The sequence below is a fragment of the Panthera tigris genome, chromosome B1 (assembly GCF_018350195.1).
Source record: "Panthera tigris isolate Pti1 chromosome B1, P.tigris_Pti1_mat1.1, whole genome shotgun sequence".
Lineage (NCBI taxonomy): Eukaryota > Metazoa > Chordata > Mammalia > Carnivora > Felidae > Panthera > Panthera tigris.
Genome location: NC_056663.1, coordinates 69,275,865 through 69,301,150, shown reverse-complemented (window position 1 = coordinate 69,301,150; position 25,286 = coordinate 69,275,865). Strand labels below are relative to the sequence as shown.

Below are 25,286 nucleotides of genomic sequence, written 5' to 3'. Positions count from 1 at the left end.
GTTAGACATAGTTCATCACCGTGCAATAGTATCAGTTTAAGAATTTTTTTTTAAATATTTTTAACGTTTATTTATTTTTGAGAGAAAGAGAGCGTGGGGTGGAGAGGAACAGAGAGAAAGGGAGACACAGAATCGGAAGCAGGCTCCAGGCTCTGAGCTGTCAGCACAGAGCCCAATGCAGGGCTTGAACTCACGAACCGTGACACCATGACCTGAGCTGAAGTCGGATGCTCAACCGACTGAGCCACCCAGGCGCCACAAAAATGTTTTAAAGTACATTATTGGCTGGGTCTCAGAGAACATACTACAGTTTCTTCAATTATGAGATTGCCTCATTCCCAAAAAAGTTATCAGTGGTTTCTACACTTACTTCTATTAATCCTATTTCTATTGTCCTAAGTTCGTTAGAAAAACATAAACTATTTGTTTATTAAAATATTATAAGTAGATAACATTAAAGAAAAGTATTACATGGCACAAAATATTACAGCATCATGAATACAATAAATATGAAAATCATAAAGAAACAAAAAAATCTTTACTTTTTACCTAATGCTACCTTGGTTAATGTTGAATTAGAGCTGAGATTATGAATAGTTTAAGCTGACAATATTGTTGTATTGTTTTCATGGCAAAAAGTTACTCAAAGCATAAGGTCATCTCTCCAATTTACTGTATGTAGAGTACACGTCACAGAAAAATAACTAATCTAATTAGAACTTTTCTTTTTATTTAAGGGTCCAGGATTTATAGCTGCAATGTGGGGTGTCTTCAAGTTTAAGGAAATACAGGTATGTACAAGAAAAGGGCAGATTTAGAAAACAGAGGTAGGTCCAGGTAAGAAAGGTATTTAATACTATGTTTAATACTATGTTTCTGTTATTTTTCTGAAAACTGTATGTGACTCCTAAGCCCAGGGCAGAAAACACATGAAAGGATTTAACAAGTGAAGATGTTCAAAATGTTATCATCCCTAACAAGGAAAGAAAATACTAAAGCTGTGATAATTATTATGAAACATATTTCTTTCCACCCCAGCCCCCAGTCCAAAAATGCTTTAGTTGACTTTATTTTCCTTTAAGAGATTTTGGTTAAATAACCAATAAAATATGATGAGAAGGAAATTTTACTTAATGTAAAATCTGGCAGATAAACAGATGAAAGATTTTTTTTATTCTAAGATTAAAATATCCCTGAGGCAAATGGACCTTGGGAATAGATTTTTCTGTTGGTTCTCATGTCTCTCAAAGGCTCCATAGCAAACCAGCAACTTTATAAGAAAATGGTGGGGTAGCAAGGGACTATTACCACTTCTCTTTCAAGTGTAAATGATGGCGATTTAAAATTGCATTTATTAAATACTTCTAGGGTGTGTGTGTGTGTGTGTGTGTGTGTGTGTGTCGTTGTTGTTGTTGTTTTCATTAAAACTTGTTGTAGGAGCACCTGGTTGACTTAGTCAGTGGAGCATGTGACTCTTGATTTTGTACTCATGAGTTCAAGCCCCATGTTGGGTGTAGAGATTGCTTAAAAATAAAATCTTAAAAAAATACTTTTTAATTGTTTTCAGAATTTTTCCCATTTACCTTAATTTGAGGAACATATGTGAATAGTATTTTTGTAATAGCTTTTACTAAAAAATATTTATACAAATTAGAGACACTCTGTCAAGGCATCAGAGATGTAATATTTTCTATCTTAATCTGCAGCTATAACAAATAATTTCTGGTTCTAAGACAATCTGATGTTACTAATATCTGGGAACCAAAAGGCGACCCATATACCTGGATGATCCTTAAAATGATTGATTATTCAATATTAGATATAAAATATCATTTCCTGTATTTTAAATGAAATGTTTTGATTTAGAAAACCATAATTTGACAGTACAAGATTCTCAAATTTAAAAAATAATAAATTTGTTTGGAATATATGCACCAATATCTTTTTTTTTTTATGCATAAGACAACTTAAAACATTTATAGAGCCATAAATTACTTTCATACACATTTCTCATTTATTTTAGTTAGGGTTGCTTTCCACAAAAAGTAGTTCTATGTCCAAAACATGTCGTAATCTCTTTGCAAGTATTTCCTCTGCCCCAATCAGGGTAATGATTTCTATTTATTTATTTTTAATTTTTTTTAATTTTTTTTAACATTTTTATTCATTTTTGAGAGATAGAGAGAGACAGAGCATGAGCGGGGAAGGGGCAGAGAGAGGGAGACACAGAATCTGAAGACAGACTCCAGGCTCTGAGCTGTCAGCACAGAGCCAGAAGCGGGGCTCAAACTCACGAATTATGAGGTCATGACCTGAGCCAAAGTCGGACACTCAACCGACTGAGCCACCCAGGTGCCCCATGATTTCTATTTAAAAATTGGGTGTTTATTATCTAGTATAACATACTGAAGCCTTAGAAAATCACAAGTGAGCATAGTTTATTTGCAGTTATAGTTAAAAAGAAGCACAAACCAAAAATAAATTTAAAATAAAGGATTTGAAAATTACCTTAGTTACTACTGCAGTAATAATGTAACTGAATCAAAAATCTTCTTTTCTAGTTACAAGAACCTCTTGGGAGAGAGAAACCCTAACCATTGAGCCTACTGTTAATTCCTTAGTCCTCTAAAAAGAACTAAAAGACATTCAAAGAAAGCTTTTTTTGTTGCTTATGGACACCTTTAAAACGACAGCTCAGACCAAATTTTTAATGAAAAGCCATGGCCAAGTAGGGCTTAACTGTGGAGTGCAAGGATAGTTTATAATGTGCAAATTAATCACTGTAATATAATGTTAGATAAACAGACAAAAGCTATGTGATAATATTTTTTCAAAAGGCATGTGCTAGAATTAAAAATCAGTTTTTAATTAAGAAAAAAAACTCTTCAAAATGTTCAAATAGGAGAAAGCTGTCTGTCAAAAAACAATAGCAAACAAATAGCTAAGGTGAAACAAAAGTTCTCTCTCAATTACACCTCAATAAAGCTGAAAACAAAAGGTCTTCTCTTTAAATTGGAAGTCAAAAGATTTCTCCATTATTGTTGTTATTCAATATTTTCTGGAGATCCTAGCCAGTGTGATAAAATAAAATTAAGAAAGAGCCAACATAGATGTAGGAAAGAAAATGAGAAAATTGTCATTTGCATGTAACATTATCTTCGTTAAAAATTCAAGACAGTCAGCTGAAAATCTTGAGATCCAATAAGATTATTTGGTAACGTGTTGAAATATAGGATAAATATAAAATCAATAGCTTTCTAATACCAATAACTGATTAAAAAGTGGAAAATGAATATTATTGAAAGCTATAGAAATTATTAAAAGATAAGAAAATAATCAGCAAGAAACATGCTAGATTTATAAAACCACTCAATTTCCCACAAAAACTTCCTACAAAACATAATATCAGAACAAATGGGGAAGCTCACCGTATTCCTGAGGGAGCAGCTCACTGCTGTCAGTAGACAGTTATTTCCAATTCACATTCAGTGTGATTTCTACAAAATTCCAACGCAATTGTCTCTGGAATTTTGAGAGTGAGTTTGGCCAAGTATGTATGTAAAAATAAAGAGAGAGAGGGCAGGGGCGCCTGGGTGGCTCAGTCGGTTAAGCGTCCGACTTCAGCTCAGGTCATGATCTCGCAGTCCGTGAGTTCCAGCCCCGCGTCGGGCTCTGGGCTGATGGCTCAGAGCCTGGAGCCTGCTTCTGATTCTGTGTCTCCCTCTCTCTCTGCCCCTCCCCTGTTCATGCTCTGTCTCTCTCTGTCTCAAAAATAAATAAACGTTAAAAAAAAATTTTTTTTTAAAAAAGAGAGAGAGAGAGGGCCAAGATGAAAGCAGAGAGTGACTTTTATTGACCTTCTGGGAATTAAAAAAAAAAAAAAAAGCAGAAGAACTTACAAATCTGTCTACAAACAAAATTTAAGAAGTATCCAGTGAGGCTTATCATTCAATGCATGTGCCTAACTGCCTCTTAATGGGTGGCTTAAAGGCAAGTTTTAAATACTTTACATGCCACCGAGTTTAAGAAAGAGCTGTCAACTGAACACTGACACCAAAATCCTATCAGAATTTTTAAACATTATTCTTCTTAGAAACAAGATAAAACCCTAGAGGAAAACAAAAGCAACACATGTATCTCTATGACTTTTAGGCCCTACCAATTATGTCTTGAAGCAGTACTCAAAGACACATATTGGAAAGTCTACAACCTGCAGGAGTAAGAACTTAATCTGAGATCCAAGTACTTTTTGTGCTAAAGGGTTTAATGATTTCATTTAATCTTAATGCCATAGGGCACCAGTTGGATATTTTCCACTTCCAGTGTTCTTTTATATCTGCTATCTGTTCCTCTTTGGGAAGTTTGTTTTGTTTGAAATTTGTTTGAATTTTATATTTAGCTATTTTAAGCTAGATATAAATTATTATTTTTAGAAACACACATTAGCCACAATGTCTACAGAAATACAGGAGATTATCGCTACAACAATTTATAGGTCAGTAGCTAATCTCAGATAAAGGATGAGATGATTTGTGACCTTAGTAACTGCTTCAGAAATCCAAGTTAAAAACTTTTTGCTTTGGGGAGAATGTTAGCATGATCTTTTAAGTGCTAATATTCACCTTTGATGAAGGGAAACAATTGCTGTTGCCCAAATATAATTGGTCTTTTTCTCTAGGAGACTGGGAAGTTTGAACAGATTCTTCACCTTAAAGGGAAAAATATTTTACTCTCTGAGAACATTATTCTTCTGTCTACATAGACAATAAAGGAGAGAGCTTAGCAAATAATCAGAGAGCTTAGTCCCATAATCAGGTTATAAAATGGTAATAAGTGAGGGCCCCGTATGTTGTTTTTTCTTACTTAAGTAATTGTATCAACCGTTTAATTCACAAATGACATTTGGAAATCACCTGAGTGTATTCATTCTTTGAACAAATAGGTATTGAGTGCTTGCTCTCCACCAGTACAGGTATCTAGGTAAAGGTTGCAGTCTTCAACACTGACAAGATATCAGGGAACCTTAAAGTCTTAGCAGGAGTGTGTGTGTGTGTGTGTGTGTGTGTGTGTGTGTGTGTGTGTGTGTGTGTTAATAAGCTCCTCTGTACTCAGCAAGGCTTTGTGGTGCTGTTTTCATTTGTGGAACTTGTATTAGAGGGACTTTGGGTAATATTCCTACTCACAGTGAATCAGAAAATTCAGCTGTCCCCAACTCAACTTACAAAGACTTCTCTCATCATCAAATACAGGTCAATTAATCCATTCTCTCCCAATTCTTTATTAGGTTGAAGAAAGAGACTATACGCTTTTTGGAATTTTGGCTATGTATTAATTGGCATTAATCCTAATAAGAGCTAATAATGATATTATATTATTTGACTGTCAGGAGATCTCAGTGCACTTTTAGACATAAAGTCTAAACATAGACAGAAAATCTAAAGTTAGGGAGGTGCTGGTCCTGTTTTACTTCATGATGTTCAAACCTTACCTTAGAGCACCAGGGTTTATATTTAATGTGGGATATAGACAGCCTGGCCAGTATTCAGATGGGAATAGCCTGGGAGCTTGAAACTATTTCATATGAAAAATGGTCAAAGGAGCTAAAATACTGATCGGGAAAAAAAATTGCTTCAGGAATATAAGACAGTTATTTTTTAATGTTTCAGGGCTTATCTTGTGGGAGAGAGATTAGAATCGATCTATCTGTAACCCTGGAGATAGATAGAACTTATGGTAAATAAAATATTTCTACTTAACACAGAAAGATATTTGTTAATCAGAGATGGACTGGCCACATTGGGAAGTGGTTCTCAGTGTTCCCCATCTTTAAGATCAGTGGACCTACCCATAGCTGGGCAAGGCAAACTTAGTCTCTCTGTTTCTTTCTCATCCTTCAGATCGAGCTCTATCTCTCCATCTGTACCTCGTCATCTGTCCCCAAGCAGACTTTAGTTGCCTCCTTAATGATCTCCTTGCATCCATTCTGGACCCCTGCAATCTGTTCACCATCCACAAATAAGTGTGGGCTTTATAAAATGTGAATCCCATCTTTTCACCATGTCCAGCTGCCTATGTCTTTGCCTTCCCATTACTTGGAAAAATAAAACCTCAAACTGTACATGACCTATGAGCCCCATGTATGTTTGGGCCATAGCCCTCCAACCTGGTTTTTATCCACTTAACTCATTGCATGGGTCACACTGACTTTCTTTCCCTGGCAAGTATCATACTTTCTCATACAACAGAGCTTTGCACATAAAATTCCTTCTACCTGGAGTCCCTACCTGTTTCCCTGCCCAATTAATTGATACTTACAGTTAGAAGCTTAATTCTCCACCATCCAAACCAGCCTCATTGAGATTCCTTTGTAACACACCTCAGAAACAATCATGCTTGTTTACTTATTAACATTCCTCTCACTTTGTAACATTCTTTTCTGTGATTAACTTCTGCCTGCCATATTATATAATTATCTGCATAAGGGCACATTTTGCTCACCATTTTAACTCCGGCACATGTTGATGCAAAGTGGATGTCCACATGTATTTACTGAGTGGGTGAATTAGCAAGGCTCTTGTGGGTTTTCAAGAGAATCTGAATGATTGCTTGGAGGAATAGCAAAAAGCATGCAGGTGGCTGGAGCAGAGAGTTAGCAAGGTCCCTAGCAATCTTAAGAGTTTGTGCTTTCTGCATGTTTGATTCAAATTTTCTTAATTACAGTTACATTTTTTTTATTATTCAGGGTCTACAAAACTACCTATTGATGATATTTGCATTTTGCATCATCTTGACTGGAGCATTATGCACGGCTTACTCTAAAATCTAACAGTCATAAGACCAGCAGATGGCAGCAGTGGGTAAGAGAACACCACTACGGGACTCCACAAATATGCCAAGGACAGAGTTCATTTTCATACAGCAAATGGATCTCCACTTGTCTTGGACTGGGTAAATGATTTTTTTCCCCACAAATGTGAAAATAAAGAAAACTAAGTTTCAGTCAAGTGTAAAAATGAAAAAATCTGCTAATGAACTATTTATGAAGGGAAGACTTTCCTGGGTGACTACAATGTCTGCATTCTCACAGCACTACAGCTGAGTGCTCCTTTTACCACAATATGGACTCAATGGGCAAGGCAACTTATGCTTGTTGCATAAGCTACAAAACAGTATGGAGTTCATATACACAAAGAATTTTGTATATGTCCAAGTTTCCAACATGTTACCCTCATTAATGAAGAGAGGAAGAAAAATGTTGGGGAGAGAAATAGAAGACCCACCTTATAATGGAATTCCAAAGATATTTAGATCCTTTGCTAGAAAGGTAAATGTCACGGTTGGTCACTGAATGTTAAAAAGGCCATTTCATTATTTTTAGCCCAACCTTATTTTTACTTCAAATTAATATTGCCCAACTCTACATCACCCACTGGTCTTAGCTCAAAATGCTCTTGATTATCTCCAGATAAAATCCTCTTCAGAGAAGAAAAATTTCCCACCGTTGGGATTATATGTATAATACATATACAAACAAATACTAGTGCACATACATAAATGCACACACATATGTATGTATGTAGGGGGAATTCTAGAGTTGCTGTAGTGAGGGTCTAGCTTATCAGAATGAGAATTTAGAGGGACCAAAATCTTCTTTGTATGTATAATTTATTATTTTTTTCTGAAATAGACTTCTGTAAAATTCTCTTTAAACTGGAGACTTTCTTCCTGTTTTAACTGGTGGTTTCCATTAGGTTAAAGAAAATAATGGACATGTTATTTATACATATGTGTGTGTGTGTGTGTGTGTGTGTGTGTGTGTATTCAGAAGAGACAGAATAGCATTCTACTTAAGTGTATGCACTCTAGAGCTAACCCAAATGGGTTTAAATCTCACTTGTTCTTCATCTTAATTGTATGACTTTGAACAAGTTCCTGAGCTTCCTATATCAGATTCCTCATCTGTAAAATGGAAAATAGTGATAATGATGATTATTGCAAGGTTCAAGTTAATTAAAATCTGTACCATGTGTTCATGAGTGTCTGGCACTTGGCAAACGTTATATAATTCTTAGTTATTATTATTATGTGCTGTTTGAGAAAGCAAATGTGTCTGTAGATTGGAGAATATTTTGTAAGAGCTATTGCCCTCACCGCCAGCCCATCCAAACAACTACTTATTCCTTTTTATGAGTGCACTTTTAAAAATGATACTGGAGTCTCGATTTCATTATTGAATTATTTAATTGTCACACCTTACCAAAACTCATTTTAACTTTAACCTGAAATACCATTAATTATGTTGATAACTTTAAATATAAATTAACATAATTATTCTTTAGCTGAGATTGCCAATTTATATGCAAAGTTTTAAATGTGAAATTAAACAATTGCAGAAGAAAAAAAATGTTTTAATCTTATTACCACTATATAGTTTCTGCTACCATACAATGCCTTTAGTGTTAGAGTAGTGTGGGGAAAAATAAGCTTTTCAAAATAATTACCATACAAAAACTCATTGTATACAGGTTAGTCTAAATAGGCAACTACTGGGGAACCTGGGTGGCTCAGTTCGTTAAGCATTCAACTCTTGATTTAGGCTCAGATTATGATCTCATGGTGGTGAGATCAGCCCCTGCTGTGGGGCTCCGTGCTGAGTGTAGAGTCTGCTTGGGATTCTCTCTGTCCCTTTTTCTCTGCCCCTCCTATGCTTGCACCCAAAATAATAAATAAACATTTAAAAATAAATAAACATTAAATTACTTAATAAACATTTAAAAATAATAAAACAAACATTAAAATAAATAAATAATAAACATTAAATAATAAATAAAGAATGAAAATAATAATAAACATTAAATAATAAATATATAACCATTAAAAATAATAATAAATAAACAGGCAATTGCCAATTCTACACTTTCTTTGCTCAACTTAGGAAGTTAATGTCTCTCTCCAAGTTTTGCAGCTTTATTTTTTCTTATCTAGTATGGTCAGATTGTTGTGTTTTAACTCTTTATTGCTTGGCTGTCTCTGTGTAGAGAGAAGGTACCACCTGAAGTAGGGAAGTAGGAGACCAGTGAGGCTGGCATCCAGATTATTAAAATTTTTTCTTAGCAGAATAAAAACTCCTAATTCCTAAAAATTCCTAATGAGTTTTATGGAGTTAATAGTACAGTATTTATCCTGAGCTACCAAATCTACATTTGTTCCTGTTGTGCTCATTTATTTGCACTTAGAGTTGCTAACCGCTAAACCTATATGTATCGATATTGGTAGAACTGAAAAACACATTGAGTTAAAAAGGCAAGTTCTAGAACCATGTGCACAGCATGATACCATTTAGGTACATTTTCAAAAATCAAAGTAATATATATATTTTTCTATGCATGCCTATATATGCAAAAAGTCAGAAAAAATACACAAAACTCAATAATGTTTGCTTCTAGTGAGGGTAAATGAGATCAAAATGGCAACTCTGGGGTTAATGTCAGCTTGAGCATTATCTGTAATTCTCTAATTTTTATGGCAATGAATTCATACATTGGTTCTTTAATATGTGTTAAAGAATCAACAGCAAAAGAGCTCAGAGCATGTGTCTAAATGTTAAAGTAATTAAGTCTAGATAAAGAGAATATGGATGAATGTTATGTTCCTCTTTATTTTTTTTAATATTTTTAAATTTCAAAGAAAGCATGCACACACACATGCACACAAATAAAGAAGACAGGGATCAAGACAAAGTTGGAAAATTACCCAACTTAAAAATCCCACCTTCTAAAGGTCGAATCCAGAAACTCACTTTTCCAGAATTCCTTGCAGTAGGATGTGACATTCCTGATTATGTAGCCTCCAAGGTCAGTTTTATGGTCCTGCTGGAGATTATGTGAGCTACCTAAAACACTTGCTTCAGAAATTTACCCTCATTAAAAAAAATAACCTCACAAATATAGCCTATTTTAATCAACTTTAACGAGGTATAGTTTGCATCCAATAAAATGCTTAAGTGGAAGTGTTATGAGCAAATATATACACTCATGTAATCACCACTACAACCTAGATATAGAGCATTGCCAGCAACCCATAAAGTTCCCTTATGCCCCTTTGTAGTTAATCCCCATACCCCAGCTACCAATTTATTTTCTGTCATTCTGAATTACTTTTACCTGTTCTAAAATTTCATATAAATGGGATTATATAGTATGTACACTTTTGTGTCTGATTCCTTTTATCTTACAGCCATTTTTAATCTACTTTTATGATCTAAAACAATTATAATTCATTCTCAATTATTTTCCCTAGTGGAAAAAAGCATACATGTGTATTCAAAATAACAACTAAAACAAAAATGATTAACATTTGGAATTGTTATATTTAAGTATGTGATGTGTCTTGTTCCAGAAATTCAGTTTTAAATTAATAGTATAGTTAAGAAAAATTCTCAATTACTCTTTGAATCCATCTTCAGTGTATAATGTTTATTTTTGAGGGGATGTAAAATATTAAGCTGCTTAAACTAGATCACCTACCTTTTCTACATGTTGAAAAAAAGCGTATCTTGGATTTCCTACAACTAGTAAATGGATTATAATCTCCAGGGCTGGAAAGTGTGAATTTGCATTTTTACAAATACTCCTGGTGATTCTTATCATACTTGTGCTCCAAAATTTTTGAATTTGTGACTTATACTTTACTCTTTAAAAGATTTCAAAGAACTAGGTTATTAAAAGGTAAAACAAAATTCTGTCTTTCCTTCCTAAAAAGAGAGAGAAAATTTAAAGATAAGTATCCATTTAATTTTGTGCAGACTTTTAGGAGAAAAAAATAAAATGCATAAAACCAATCTGTTTAAATGGAATTATTTGGCAAAAAAAAAAAACAATGGCAATAATAAATGAGCATTATATTATTTTTCTTTTTTGGGTCAAACCACTTACCTTCCACATAAATTATCTCTGAGGTTGGTGGCCTAGTCTATTTTCACTCAGATTCTGCAGGTTAATAATATCTTTCTCCAGTAACAAAATCTCTAACATAATTCATGTTGACAAAATCCCATGAAAACAAACACACACACTCAAAAATCCCAATTTCAAAATGGAGAATTTCCAACAAGACCTAATGAAATAAATCACTGAAATGAAGAGGAGAGGTGGATGAGAATAGTTTCTAGGATAGAAACAGTAGGCTGTAAACTAGAGCCTAACTTAAAGCATTCATATGATCTTCTGAAGAACCTTCTAAGACACTGACTATATTTTTTCTCTTACCAACAGGGTCTTATAAGCACTGTTTCTAATTCATTTATACCTCACATTAATAAAAGTCTATAAATCTTTCATACACACCATAAGGTTTTGATTTATAAAACTCTACTCAAGTAATTCTTTCCAACAGAGAAGACTATATTGTCTCCCTTTCCTCCAAAAATATTTGAGAATTATATTGGCTTTATATGCATGTGATGGTTAAAATTACTGTGAACTCCTTGAGAGCAGTTGTTTTATCTTTATACCTCAAGGACTTAGCACAATGCATGGCACACAAGAAAAAAAATAACTTTTTTGCATTGTACCCTGAAGAATATCTTTAATTCACAGTCCAAAATTTATTAGCCAATGATTCTTCTAAAACACATTCTTAGTAAATTTACTGAATCATACCTTAAATATTTAGTGAGTGGTTTCCTTGCAGCTGAGACACAGGCTAGGCATTGAAACACATCAATAAAGCAGCCATGGAACTTAATCAGAAAATCCTAAGAAATCAGGTAAAAATCTTTGAGGGCTGTGAAGGAAAATTTGGGGGTACTTTGAGGGAATACAGTAAGGGGAACCGATCGTGAAAAATAATCCTTAAAATGAGCCCTTAACCAAATTAATTGCTCATAGTGAAACCAAGAGAATTATAAGAAAGCTTTTTTATTTTGATATTTTTTTAAAAGAGCACAGATTAGGGGCACCTGGGTGGCTCAGTCAGTTAAGCATCCGCCCTGGCTCAGGTCATGATCTTGCTGTTCACAAGTTCAAGCCTCACATCTGGCTCTGTGCTGACAGCTCAAAGCCTGGAGGCTGCTTCAGATTCTGTGTCTCCCTCTCCCTGTCCCACCCCTGCTCGTACTCTGTCTATCGCTCTCTCAAAAATAAATAAAAACATTAAATTTAAAAAAAAATAAAAAAAATAAAGAGCACAGATTGTATCTTGCATCTTTGCTGAACTCAGCTCTTAGCTCTAATAGGTTTCTAATGGATTTCTTAGGATTTGCTATGTGGACAGTCAGGATGTCAGCAAATAAAGAGTTTTGCTTCTTATTTTTCAATCCAGGTGCCATTCATCTCTTTTCATTGTTTTGTGGGCCTGGCTATGACCTCTGCCGTATTTTGAAAAGAAGTGGTAAAATGGGACACCCTGATCTCACTCCCAATCTTAGGGGAAAAGCATTCAATCTTTCACCATTAAATATAATATAAGCTGTATGTTTTTTCCCAGATGCTGTTTATCAGGTTGTGGAAATTACCTTCTGTTTGAAATTTCTTGAGAGTTTTTTATCAAGAAATGATGCTATATTTTGTGGGGGGAAAAATTGCATCTTTTGAGATGATCATGCTTTTTGTTTTTGTTCTGTTAATATGGTGAATTACACTGATTGATTTTCAAATATTAAACTAATTTTGCATTCCTGTGATAGACACTACTAGGTCATGATCTGTTTATTAGCCTTTCTATATATTGCTGGATTTATCTTTGTGTTCATGAGGGATATTGGTCTGTAATATCAGGGTAGTAGCTTTAAAACATTTACTAAGAATTGACACTATTCTTCCTTAAATGTTTGGTAGAATTCAAAAGTAAAGCTATCTAGGCCTTGCTTTCTTTAACACATATAGGGTGATTCAGGTCATCTATTTCTTCTTGAGTGAATTTTCTTAATTTATGTCTTCCAAGGAATTTACTCATTTCGTGAACATGGAGACGTTATTGGCACAATATTGTTTATAATATTTTTTAATGTTTACTTATTTTGAGAGAGAGAGAGAGAGAGCATGAGGAGGGGAGGAGCAGAGAGAGTGGTATAGAAAGAATCCCAAGCAGCCTCCACACTGTCAGCACAGAGCCCCATGTAGGGTTCAATCTCACAAACCACGAGATCATGACCTGAGGTGAAATCAAGAGTTGGATGCTTACCTGACTGAGCCACCCAGGTGCCGCTGTAATATTTCTTTATTCTCCTTTTCCTATCTGTAGGATCTGTAGTGATGTCCCTTTCTCATTCCTAATATTGGTAATTTTTTTCTTCTTTTCTATTTATGAACATTCTAGCTAAAAGTTCATGTTTTATTAATCTGTTCAACAAATTAGCTCTAGATTTAGTTGAGTTTTCTCTATTATGTTTTTCTTTCCTATTTCATTGATTTGTGTTCTTCTCTATTATTTATTCTATTTCTTATAAGTTTTTAACTTGCTTTGATTCTCCATCCCCTCCCTCTTTTTCTAAATCTCCAGCTATATATACATACATTCTACCTGCCTTGATCTTCCCAAATTCTTATTACTATATACTCAACTCAGGAAGGCTTCTGGGCTCTATTTGTGTTTCCCTTACTGCACTGCAGCCTATAAACTCTACCTAGGCAGTAAAAGTGAAAAATAATAGGGCTCAACTTGTTTCTCCTTCTAACAGGGATCATAGTCCTGTCCTGCCTATGGTCCAGTGTTTCATATATTTTACCCATTTTGCAGTTTCTTTAATGTAGAAGGATTCGCCTGGTTCTTATTACTCCATCTTTGCAAGAAGCATAAATCCTCTGATTAACATTTTGTTACATTTTAATTTCAATTTCTCTTTTGTCACATTTTCATGAACAGCAACACCAAAGAATAATTAAACATTATCCTTGCGTGAATATAGTTCCTCAAGAAATATGTCTAAGTCCTAATTTCCAGTACCTGTGAATATGACCTTATTTGGAAATAGGGTCTTTACAGATATAATTAAATTAAGGATCTCTGTATCATCTTGGATGGACTCTAAATCCAATGACCAGTATCCTTATAAGAGAAAGGAAAGAGATATTTGTCACAGAGACACAGAGAAGAGGGCCACATGAAGATGAAGGCAGAGATTGGAGTGATGGAACTACAAGCCAAGGAATGCCAAGGATTTCAGGAAGCCACTAGAAGCTGGGAGACAGGCATAGAAAGGAGTTCTCCCTCAGACCCTCTTGCCAGACTTTTTAGCCACTATAACAGTGAGAGAATAAATTTCTGTTGTTTTAAGCTACCAAGTTTGTGGTAATTTGTTGTCCCATCCATAGGAAACTAATCCAATGAGCGTACAAGACATTGCACAAAATAAGATGCACAAATGCAACCCAAAACCTTTAGTCCTAGCAGTACTACTGCTCAGATAAAGATATTGGCTGAGTTACAAAGCAAACATAGAATAAGTAGAACAATTACATGTTGTGAAGATCTCAAAAAGTGGCTTTTTTTACCTCAAAAAGTTGAGCATTTCATCTTTAGATAGTACAGGATGGGGCATACTCTCTTCCTCCATGAAGTAGAATATGTCAAGTAATATTCATTTGGTTTTTTTTTTTATTTTTAAGAAAGAAATAAATCATATGACCTGGAATGTTGTATAAAGCCTTTTAGGCACACATCTCTGTGTAGAAAAAGCTGTGACAGGAATTAGATAAGAAAAAGAGTAGGATTTTTTATTAACTTTCTTGATATTTACAGTAAGATTCTTCTAGCACACCAAGGATATCAGAGTTAACTCAATTGTTTTTTTAGCTACTGGGCTCCTTATGTGGAAGTCATCTCACTTTTCTCCTGTTGAAGACAAACTCTCTGGACGACAGTTAAACTCCTATCTTTTAAGCATCCTGAGGAAAGTGAAAAATAAAATTGAACAGAGAATTTCAATATGTGTGCTGTGACTTACTTATCACTTGTTTACACTGAAGCTTTATATATATATATATTATATATATATATAATATATATAATATATATATAATATATATATGTGTATACGTATATATGTGTATACATATATACATATACATATATACATATGTATACATATATACATATATACATATGCATACATATATACATATATATACATATATACACACACATATATGTATAGGAACCTATACATATATGAACCTACATATATATGAACCTATATATATATGTATGTATATGAACCATATGTATACATATATGTGTATATATATATGAACGTATATATATATATATATATATATATATATGAAGAAAATTATTATAAGTAATTGGCTCACATCATTATGGAGGTTGAGAAGTCTTGAGATCTGCAGTTGGCAGTCTGCAGCCCTGGGAGAGCTCATGATATAGTTGTAATCCGAGTCACAAACCTGAGAAGGAGAGCTTGATGGTGTAAATTCCTAAATTCCTGTCTGAGTTTGAAGGCCTGAGAACCAGGAGAACCAATGCTCTAAGTTCTGCTCTGAGTCCAGGTCCCCCAAAGGTAGGAGAAAACCCACATTTCAGCTCAAAAACGGTCAGGCTGACTGTGAGTGAATCCCCTCTTACTCAGCCTTTAATGAATTGGATGAGGCCTCTGACATTGCAGATGGCAATCTGTTGGACTCAGTCTACCAATTCAATTGTTAATCTCTTCCTAAAACACTCACATACACGCACCAGGAATAATGTTTAACCAAATATCAGGACACCTTGTGACCCATTCAAGTGACACATAAAATCAACCATCACATGTATGGTAGGCCATTTTGTGGTAATTAGCTCTTCAACCATAAAAAGAATTTGAGTTTAAACCCTTAAATACACTCCTTGGTATTATTTGTGGAAATTGTTTTAGAATGTGTCTGAGACTATAGTAAAACCTTGTTTATTATAGACACACAAAAGAACATGCAATTCTTAGGAAGTTTTCCTCTGGGTCGTACCTAGTCTGACATTAGAATTTCACTCACTTCTATTGAAATCAAAGTAAGCTCTAGTCAAACTAAGTAAAAGCATGGGTCGGGGGCAGTGTAGCGATAAGGAGCCTAATAAAAATATGGTTCCAACTCTTAAAAACGTTATGCATGGGGCATCTGGGTGGCTCAGTCAGTTGAGCAATGGACTTTGGGTCAGGTCATGATCTCGGGGTTGTGAGTTCAAGCTCCACATCAAGCTGCTGCTGTCAGCCTCTCAGTGCAGAGCCCACTTCAGATCCTCTGTCCCCTTCTCTCTGCCCTTCCCCATTTGTACTCTCCCATAAATAAATAAATAAATAAATCATTATATACACTCTGAGGAAGGAAACTCAATGTATTCTTTCCACATATATAATGTATCTCTAAATTGAAACCCAACATATACCTCTTAAAAATCAAAGCAGTAGGGGTCATTGGGTGACTCAGTTGGTTGAGTATCTGACTTTGGCTCAGGTCCTGATCTCACGGTTCATGGGTTCAAGTCCTACATCAGGCTCTGTGCTGACAGCTCAGAGCCTGGAGCCTGCTTCAGATTCTATGTCTCCCTCTCTCTCCCTCTGCCCCTTCCCCACTCACACTCTGTCATTCTCTCTCTCTCTCCATCTCCCTTTCTCTCTCTCTCTCTCAAAAATGAATAAACACAAAAAGAATTCTTTTAATAGAAGAAGTAAAGTAAGTTGTCATTTACTTGACTGGGCACAGCATTATGAGGTTGGTGGTCAATTCATTCATGATAAATTTTAAAAATACATAAAATGTTTTATTATGTGATAAACTTCCATAAATTTTGAGGGGAAAACATGTTAAGACTATGATTTAGTAAGACAGAGAAGTTTTGAGGGAACTTTGAGGATTACACTTATTTGAAGCAATTTATGAAATTTGCAAGTTGATAGAACATGGATAAGAGGAGTTGAAGAGACAATAATAAGAGCCCAACTAATAGAAAACATTTAATTGAATACGACCCTTACTTTTTTGAGGCACAATTTATATGCAATAAATGCACATGCTGATAAATTTTTACAAAGTTGTACATTTGACCTGCCATCACACAAATCAAGTTTTAAAGCCTTGCTTCTATCACCCATATCACTATTAAATTGTTAATTTTTTCTTCTGGTTTAAATGTATTCCATATTTTTTAAATTTTTTTTATTATTTATGTTTAAGAGAGAAAGAGAGAGACAGCACAAGTAGAGAGGAGGGGCAGAGAGAGAGATAAGGAGACACAGAATCCAAAGCAGGCTCCGGGCTCTGAGCTGTCAGCACAGAGCCCAACAACCAGGCTCAAACCCATGAACTGGGAGATCATGATCTGAGCTGAAGTCAGACGCTTAACCAACTGAGCCACCCAGGTGTCCCATTCCATATATTTTTTTAAATGCTGCTGTCTCTAGCTCTCTAAAAATTGTAAATAATGCTCCTCTTTCTAGTTTATCATCTGCCCCTCTCCTCAAAGGAGCCTTTATTTCAGCTTAAGTGTGCTATGTGTCATTTCTTTGATACAATGCATGTCTTCACATTTCACTTCACAATCTCACTTTCTTTAAACCCTCTTGTCTTTCCTCAAAGCTATAAGCATCAGGGGTGTCTGGGTGGCTCAGTTGGTAAGTGTCCGTCTCTTGCTTTCAGGTCAGGTCATGATCTCACAGTTTGTGAGAATGAGCCCCATGTAGGGCTCCACGCTAAGAGCAGTGGATTCTCTCCCTCTCCCTCTCTCTCTGCCCTACCCCGCTGGCTCGCTCTCTCTCTCTCTCTCCCTCCCAAAAATAAATAAATAAACTTAAAAAACTACAAGCATCTTAATCTCAAGATACATTTTTATCTTTGTAGTTTTCCTTCACTGATTTAAGTAGCCGACACAATATTTTTATAAAATAGGTGCACAATGAATGTTTATTGAATGAATTGAAATAAGCTAAATCCCAAAGGCCTTGTTTGGTGCTAAAATTATCTTCTATCACATATTTAGGTTTTATATTGAGAGAAGTTCATTTGAGAAAATTTAAGATGTTAAAATTCAAGACCATTTATAATTTCACTGTGTTGCTGCTGTCTTTTAATAATAGCTCATATCCAATTAATACAGTAGATACAATTTACAAAGTTTAACAGGAAATCATTTTAAATGTTCTAATTATTGGAAAGAACAAAAGTAAAACACAGTTTCTGTCATATCTTCCTTTGTAAAAAACATGCCTTGCTATTAAAATAAGAAGAGGAGCCAGATAAAATGATTTATACATTTTGGTGGGTTTTTTTAAGCTCAAGGAACATATTAGTAAAAAAATCTGTTGGCTTCCACATGAAATTATCCAAGAAGATGTTAAAGTAAACAGCCAGGAAAATGCAGGCTTTAATTTTCTTGAAATAGAAAAATTAATATTCTAAGTAAGCTTGGAATTAAAAACCTTATATTTCTTAGAGCTGTAATGAATTATACATCTTTTGTTTTGTTTTGTTTTGTTTTGTTTTGTTTTGTTTTGCTTAAGGATCAGTACTCTAAGATGTCTCTAATATTACATACAGTAACCACTAAAAAAGCATTAAGTTTAGTTGCTGGGATAAGATTCTATATCCTTATATTCTTTGACAATCATGTATGTTTCTATGTTCCTAATAGTGTTCTTTTAGTGTGCATGATAAAATAAGGCATTAAATAATTCATAGGCTACTTTCCTAAAATGAAGTAGCCTAAGAAATCCAGGAAAATGTTCTTTCCTATACATAAATTGTAACACATGTGAATACTTATATCCCAAGTTTATGAGTGGTGTCAGCCAATCAACTTACTGCTTATAGTACCTGCATTAAAGTCGAAAACTTTAGAACTGAAACCTCTCCTAAGAGGAATCATTCAATTTTAATAATTAGGAGAAATGTTGTAGCCAAGTGAGTTGGTTAAAATGAAGTATTTACTCAAAGTGAAATGTCTGGTTGTCTCACCTTTAGTTATTAATGTATATTAAACAGTCATTCATGTAATCCATCTGTACAAATACATTTTCCATTTTGACCACCAGAGGCCAGTGCAGGTTTAATTGTGATAGTCTTTATGTTTTAAAAAAATGTAGATTTTTTTTTTTTAAGTTTGGGCTTCCTTTCTTTCTCCCCCTTCCCTGCATCTCTCCTCTGAAATGATTGTACTTTGCCATATATGGATTTTTTAAATTTGAAGTAAGAAAAAACTTTTCTTATACCTCATACACACAAGTCGAATTTTCAGCGTGATGTCTGCTTTTCAGTCTTGGTTCTTTATTACATTTGACTTTATTAGTTAGACTTCATCATTTAATTTCCTAGAAGTGGAACACATCACAAAATAAATCCATTTCTAGAGTTATTTAACCAGAAGAGTGTGTTGCCTGAGAATATCCAGGGCATAGAAAATTTCTCAAAGCCAGTGCTACTGGCACTGGTAAATGTGGCTGAATAAATACTAAGCTAGAAGCCACATTATTCTCTGACCAGATGACAGAGACATCATTACTAAATCATTAGGCTGAATGGCTTCAGTTTTCTCTAAGATGCTCTAATAATTCTTCAGCTTCATTAGACATTTTAGGTCACAGAGACCTGGGACTATCTGCCCTGCTATTTTTGAAGACCTTTTTGCAACCCAGAGGCGGAAATGTTTTCCCAATAGGCTATTAAGTAATCATTTGCTGTAATTGGATAGATTCTGGATATGGATTCTTATGGGTTCTTACCATCACTGGGTGGACTGGCTAAAGAAATGTGTGTCCTCAGTTCCTATTTCCTGGGTTCAGAATGATGTTTTACTAAGGAAAACGTCTGATGTAAAGTGGGGTACCAAATGATCCTGTTTGTTTCAGCACTGAAATTCTTAGTGGAAAATTACCAAGAAGCAAATTCCATGGAGATAGGAAAGTTGGACATGTCTAAAATACTCAGATCATAAGCCGAGATATTTTCCAGAACCTTCTTCATTTCTCTTCATTTACACAACAAAGTCATTTAGAATCCTGTCTCTTCACTTGCATCATCTTAATTGTGATGCTTTTTATTGAGGACCTCAGGTCTGAAATTCAAAATCACATATATGTATTGTCTTGGTAATAAAACCATCAACTTTAATATGGGAATGTGACATATTCTTCAATAAGTGGTAAGAAAATATATGAAAATCTAAATCTCACAATATATTCCAATAGATTTTTGTGCATTTTATTTGGGAGGTGCAGGAGCAATTGGAAGGCAATATGGAATTGAACACTTCCATATAGGAGGGATTTTCTGCAGAAACCAGGCTCTCTCTACATGCTACACTATTTTATGTAAATGTGGATCTCTTCTGTGGCTGTTGAAAAATTCAAAATGCCTAATTATTTCTTAACTTCAGTGCTTTGTGGGATTGATTTCTCCTCCTGAAAAGATGTTTCAAGATCATAAATCAAAGGAAGAAAACATAATTTCCCTCAGCTTTTGTGTGGTTTTACTGGGTTCTGCAGCCCCAGCTGTTTGACCTACTATTCATTCAGGCAAACTTTTCAGAAAAGTCTCTCAGAAATCCAAAGGGCCAAAATGGCCCCATTCCTATGAAGTTTAGTTGTGTGTGTGTGTGTGTGTGTGTGTGTGAAAGAGAAAAAGAGAGAGAAAAGAAGGGAAAGCGAGAAACTCATCAACATAAATTGTTATTCATATTGGTTGAAGTTTAAACTACACTAAAAGAAAATTCTTTAGGGGTGCCTGGGTGGCTCAGTTGGTTGTGCGTCCAACTCTTGATTTCAGCTCAGGTCATGACCTCACCATTAATGGGTTTGAGCCCAATGTCGTACTCTGCACTGGCAGCAGGGAGCCTACTTGGGATTCTCTCTCTCTCTCTCTCTCTCTCTCAATCTCTCTCTCCCCCCTTCTCTCTCTCTGTCTCAGAATAAACTTTAGAAACAAAAATAATTAATTAAAAAATAAAACTCTTTATAGAACGAGAATTTGTTGTTTTTTTAACATTATGATGCCCATGTACATTCTCACTGAAATGGACAAAGATGTAGTTTAAATTAGCTTACCAATAAAACAAGTTTCTTTTAAAAAAATTTAAAAACAAAAGTATAAAACTGAAAATTAAATTGCACCTGATTGATTCTCTCATTCTCTCCCTATCTCTCAATTTTTATCTTTCATACACACACACACACACACGGTCTTAGACATCATCTCTTATATTTGTTACTAAGAAATTTAATTAAATGCTGCTATTAATGTTTATACATATATATTTTGTGCTTTTTTGTGTATGTTTATTCCTACTAGAATTATTGTATCATAAGATATCTATCTTATTTTAAATCTTGATAGATATTCCCATAATGCTCAGCAAAAGTTGTAACTATATTTTAACCCTGCTAACAGATTCTTTACACACTGCCCAAATGATTTTTATCACTTTCTTAATTATTTCCCAGTGTGATTAGATTAAAATGGCATCCAAACATCCAAGTGTGTCTAAGTGTGCATTAGTTTGTGAGCAGAATTAATCAACTCTTCCTACATATACCAGCTCTTTGTATTGCCTTTTTGTGACCTTTCTTCTTGTTTATATCTCTTGACAATTTTTTCTAGGGAGTTTGGGGGCCTAAAATTAAAATTTGTAGGATCCTTTTGTGTATTAAGGGATTTAATCCCTTTGCCTGCAGTGTATTTTTTGGTAAATACTTTTCTTAGTTTATTTTTTATTTTGTTTTTTTTGATGATTACCACCCATACATTTAAGTCTTATGAGATAAAATGTATCGAGTGTTCCCTTTTAATGATATATTTTGGTCACACCATCAAAATAATTCTTTTAAATCTCTATGATTTTTTCCTAACACTTTTATTTTCATGTTTTATATTTAAAATGTTAATTCATATGGAGCTAATTATAGAGCAAGGGGTAAAGATTTACCTATAGTGTTTTTCCAAAAACCTCATGGGTTATTTCAATCCCATTTGTTGAATAATTCTGCTTTCCTTCAATGTTCTGAAATGTTTTTAATGTATGTCAAATTCCTATAGGTACTTGAGTAAATCTCTGGAACAAGAAGTCATTTTTTTGTGCTAGGACCAAAGAGTTATACTTTCTATGTCTTAATAATACATCTTAAAATTGTTCGGCATATTCACTCTTATTCTTTGTCCCTTTTGTGTTATTTCTAGTTATTCTTTATATATATATATATACATATATATATGTGTGTATGTATATATATATATATATACATACACACATATATGTATATGTATACACATATGTATATACATATATGTATATATATACATATATGTATACACATATGTATATATGTGTATACATACATATATGTATATATGTGTATACATACATATATGTATATATGTGTATACATACATATATGTATATATGTGTATACATACATATATGTATATATGTGTATACATACATATATGTATATATGTGTATACATACATATATGTATATATGTGTATACATACATATATGTGTATACATATATATAAAGATAACCTTAGAATAAGTCTATCATGTTCCAGGCAAACAAACAAACACAACAGCGACAATACATTTGTTGATATTTTGATTGGATAGCATATAAGTTTGTAAATTAATTCAGGGACAATTAACATCTTTCAAATATTTTAGTATTTTAGTTGTGCTACTGTATCATTTTATATCTGATTGTCACCGGTTTTAAATACCAGTTCTTGGGGGAAAAAACAGTTCTTGGTTTTATTTATCAGTTCTACTATTTATCTAACTTTTATTTCTGTTTTAATAATTTTAATCCTCCTTATTTTAAATCTGAGTTAAGTGTTTAATTTAATATTTTATTCTCTTTTAGTAAGTAAAAATTCTTAACATCTATTAATTTTTCTATGAATACAGTTTTAGACAAGCCACCTAAATTTCGATATCTAGAGTTTTTATTTTCATTTTCTAGATATATTCTGCACCACCAGTTTCAATATTCCATTTTACACAAGAATAACTGAGATGGCACTTTAAAATTTCCAGATGGTTAAAGTTTTAAATTTTAATTTCTATAATTTTTATTTTTCATAAAATTAATGTAATCTATATTCTTTCTACTTACGAAATTTTATCGAATTAGGTTTTTCCAATGTTTTTATTTATTTATTTTGAGAGAGAAAGAGCAAGAGGGATAGAGAGTAGGCAGGGGAGGCACAGAGAGAGAGGGAGAGAGAGAATCCCATGCAGGCTCTGCACTGTCAGCACAGAGCCTGACATGGGGCTTGAACCCAGAAACCGTGAGATCATGACCTAATCTGAAACCATGAGTCAGATGCTTAACTGAGCCACCCAGCCACCCCTTATTGAATTAGTTTTTATTCACTAAGATAGGATCAATTTCTATAACTGCATGATGGAAGCTTGAAAATAAGATGTCATGACCATTCTCAGGTGTTTAAATGCTGCATGTACAAATTAAATCAACTTTATTACCTTTTTCACATCCTTTAAACCAAGTATTTATTTTTAAAATTTAATCTGTGAGTTAATGTTTCCTGAAAAGATTGTTTTTTCTATTCATTTCCTTTTCTTGTAGGTTTGCTTCTTGAATTCTGTGATGTTATACTATTTAGTTCAGAAGAATGAATTCGTTAGATCTTCTTTGCAAAAGGTAAAATTTGTCTTTATAAAGTTCCGTCTTTTGAATGCATTTTTGACTTATCTTTAGGTGACTGCTGGTGAGCAGCATATAGCTGACTTTTTGTTTGTGATCCAGTGTGAGGCCTTTCATCTAACCAATGAGTTTATTCTATTTATAGTTATCCCTATAAACACTATGTTTGGTTTCAATTCTTCCATCTTATTTTGTTACCTTTTCATTTTTTATAACTTCTCTTTTTCTATCTTTTTCCATATAATTTGTATTTTCTGACCTTCTCTTCATAAAGTGTATGGGCCCCTCTTTGCTTTTATAGCATGGTGTAGTGTTTCTACAAGTATGAACCACAGACTAATAGAGTCACCTTGATTCTTGTCACACAGGCAGATCCCAGGCCTCCTGAATCCAGGACCTGAGACATGGAAAAGGGATGCTTTTCACAAGCTTGCCAGGGATCTTTTGAATTCCACCAAATCTTATTTTGCAAAGTTTCAAACATATTGAAAATTTGTGCAACAAACCCAGGTTTGAAAATTTGAAAGAATAGTAATAGAAACCCCTGTTACACCCCCACCTAACTCTAATGATTGTTAACATTTTGCTCCCTTTACTTGCTCTCACTCACTCTTTCACTCTCTCTCATTGTCTCTCTTTCTGTCTCTCTCTCCTGCCCTCCCGCCCTAGAGTTTCTGAAGATAAATTCCACCAATCTTGAAACAAATCCTGTCACATTATTAACGACTTCAGCTCTTATTGCTTAAGACTAGAATACTGTGCTTTATGATCACAATATTATTAACACAGCCACAAAATTTAACATTGATCTAAAACTATTATCTAATATGATATCTGTAGTTGACTGTTACACTAAAGACCACTATGTACCTCTGAGACATCAACAAAGGAATCTGCCGCAAGCAGAGACTGGATGAGCACATGCCTATTGGGGCCATCCTCCAGGAGGGCTGCTGGTACCAGCCCCCTTGAAAATGAAGAGCCTAAGAAGAGAGGATTCCAGCCATCGAGTCATTCCCTCTAGCTGCATGAGTAAGTGCTAACAATATCAATGGAAGAACCTCCCAACCCACAGAACCCTGAGAAACAATAAATTATTTTTTAAGCCACTGAATTTGGATTTGTTGTACAACAATAGCTATCTGACATTTAGTCTGTATTTAAATTGTCCCAGTTGTCAAAATAATGTCCCTCTATATTTTCTTACCACTTTTTTGATTCACATCCATTCAAGACTTACACATTGAATTTGGTTATCAAGTTTCTTTATTGTCTTTTTGTTTATACCTGTCCCCTGTCCTACCTGTTTTTATCGTTAATGACATTGACTTTTTAATTAAAGAATCCAGGCCTGTTGTCTTATAAATTAGTCTGTAATTTTGATTTTTCTGATTACTTACTTGTGAATAGCTTCCGTTTAGATATTTTCATCAGAATACAATAGGTAATGTTGTTAACATCACATTGTATCATATCCAGAGAGATGCTAAGTTTGATAATTTGGTTAAGATGTCTCCTATCATGTTCATACATTATTAAAAAATACTTTGAGAGTTTGTTGATATCCTGTTCATCCATTGGCTATAGAACCCAGTGATGATCTCTGCCTGAATAAATTATATCAGTGATTGCAAAAAAGTGATTTTGT

The 25,286-nt window shown here is 34.1% G+C and overlaps 1 protein-coding gene across 12 annotated transcripts in view; it reads left to right on the top strand.

Annotated features, from left to right (window-relative positions):
- Positions 1 to 24,747, top strand: part of TMEM144 (transmembrane protein 144) — a 63,682-nt gene extending 38,935 nt beyond the window's left edge. For 10 of the 12 annotated variants that reach the window (XM_042983701.1, XM_042983704.1, XM_015538430.2 and 7 more), the window contains 2 exons: positions 738 to 791; positions 6,743 to 7,004. In XM_042983701.1, coding sequence (XP_042839635.1) covers positions 738 to 791; positions 6,743 to 6,826 — 138 coding nt within the window. In that variant the 3' untranslated portion in view covers positions 6,827 to 7,004. Of the gene's footprint in view, positions 1 to 737; positions 792 to 6,742; positions 7,005 to 14,793; positions 14,878 to 23,560; positions 23,636 to 24,006; positions 24,149 to 24,478 lie in introns of those variants that run through there. The other 2 variants (XR_006216711.1, XR_006216712.1) reach the window with 2 other exon arrangements.
- Positions 24,748 to 25,286: the final 539 nt, after the last annotated feature.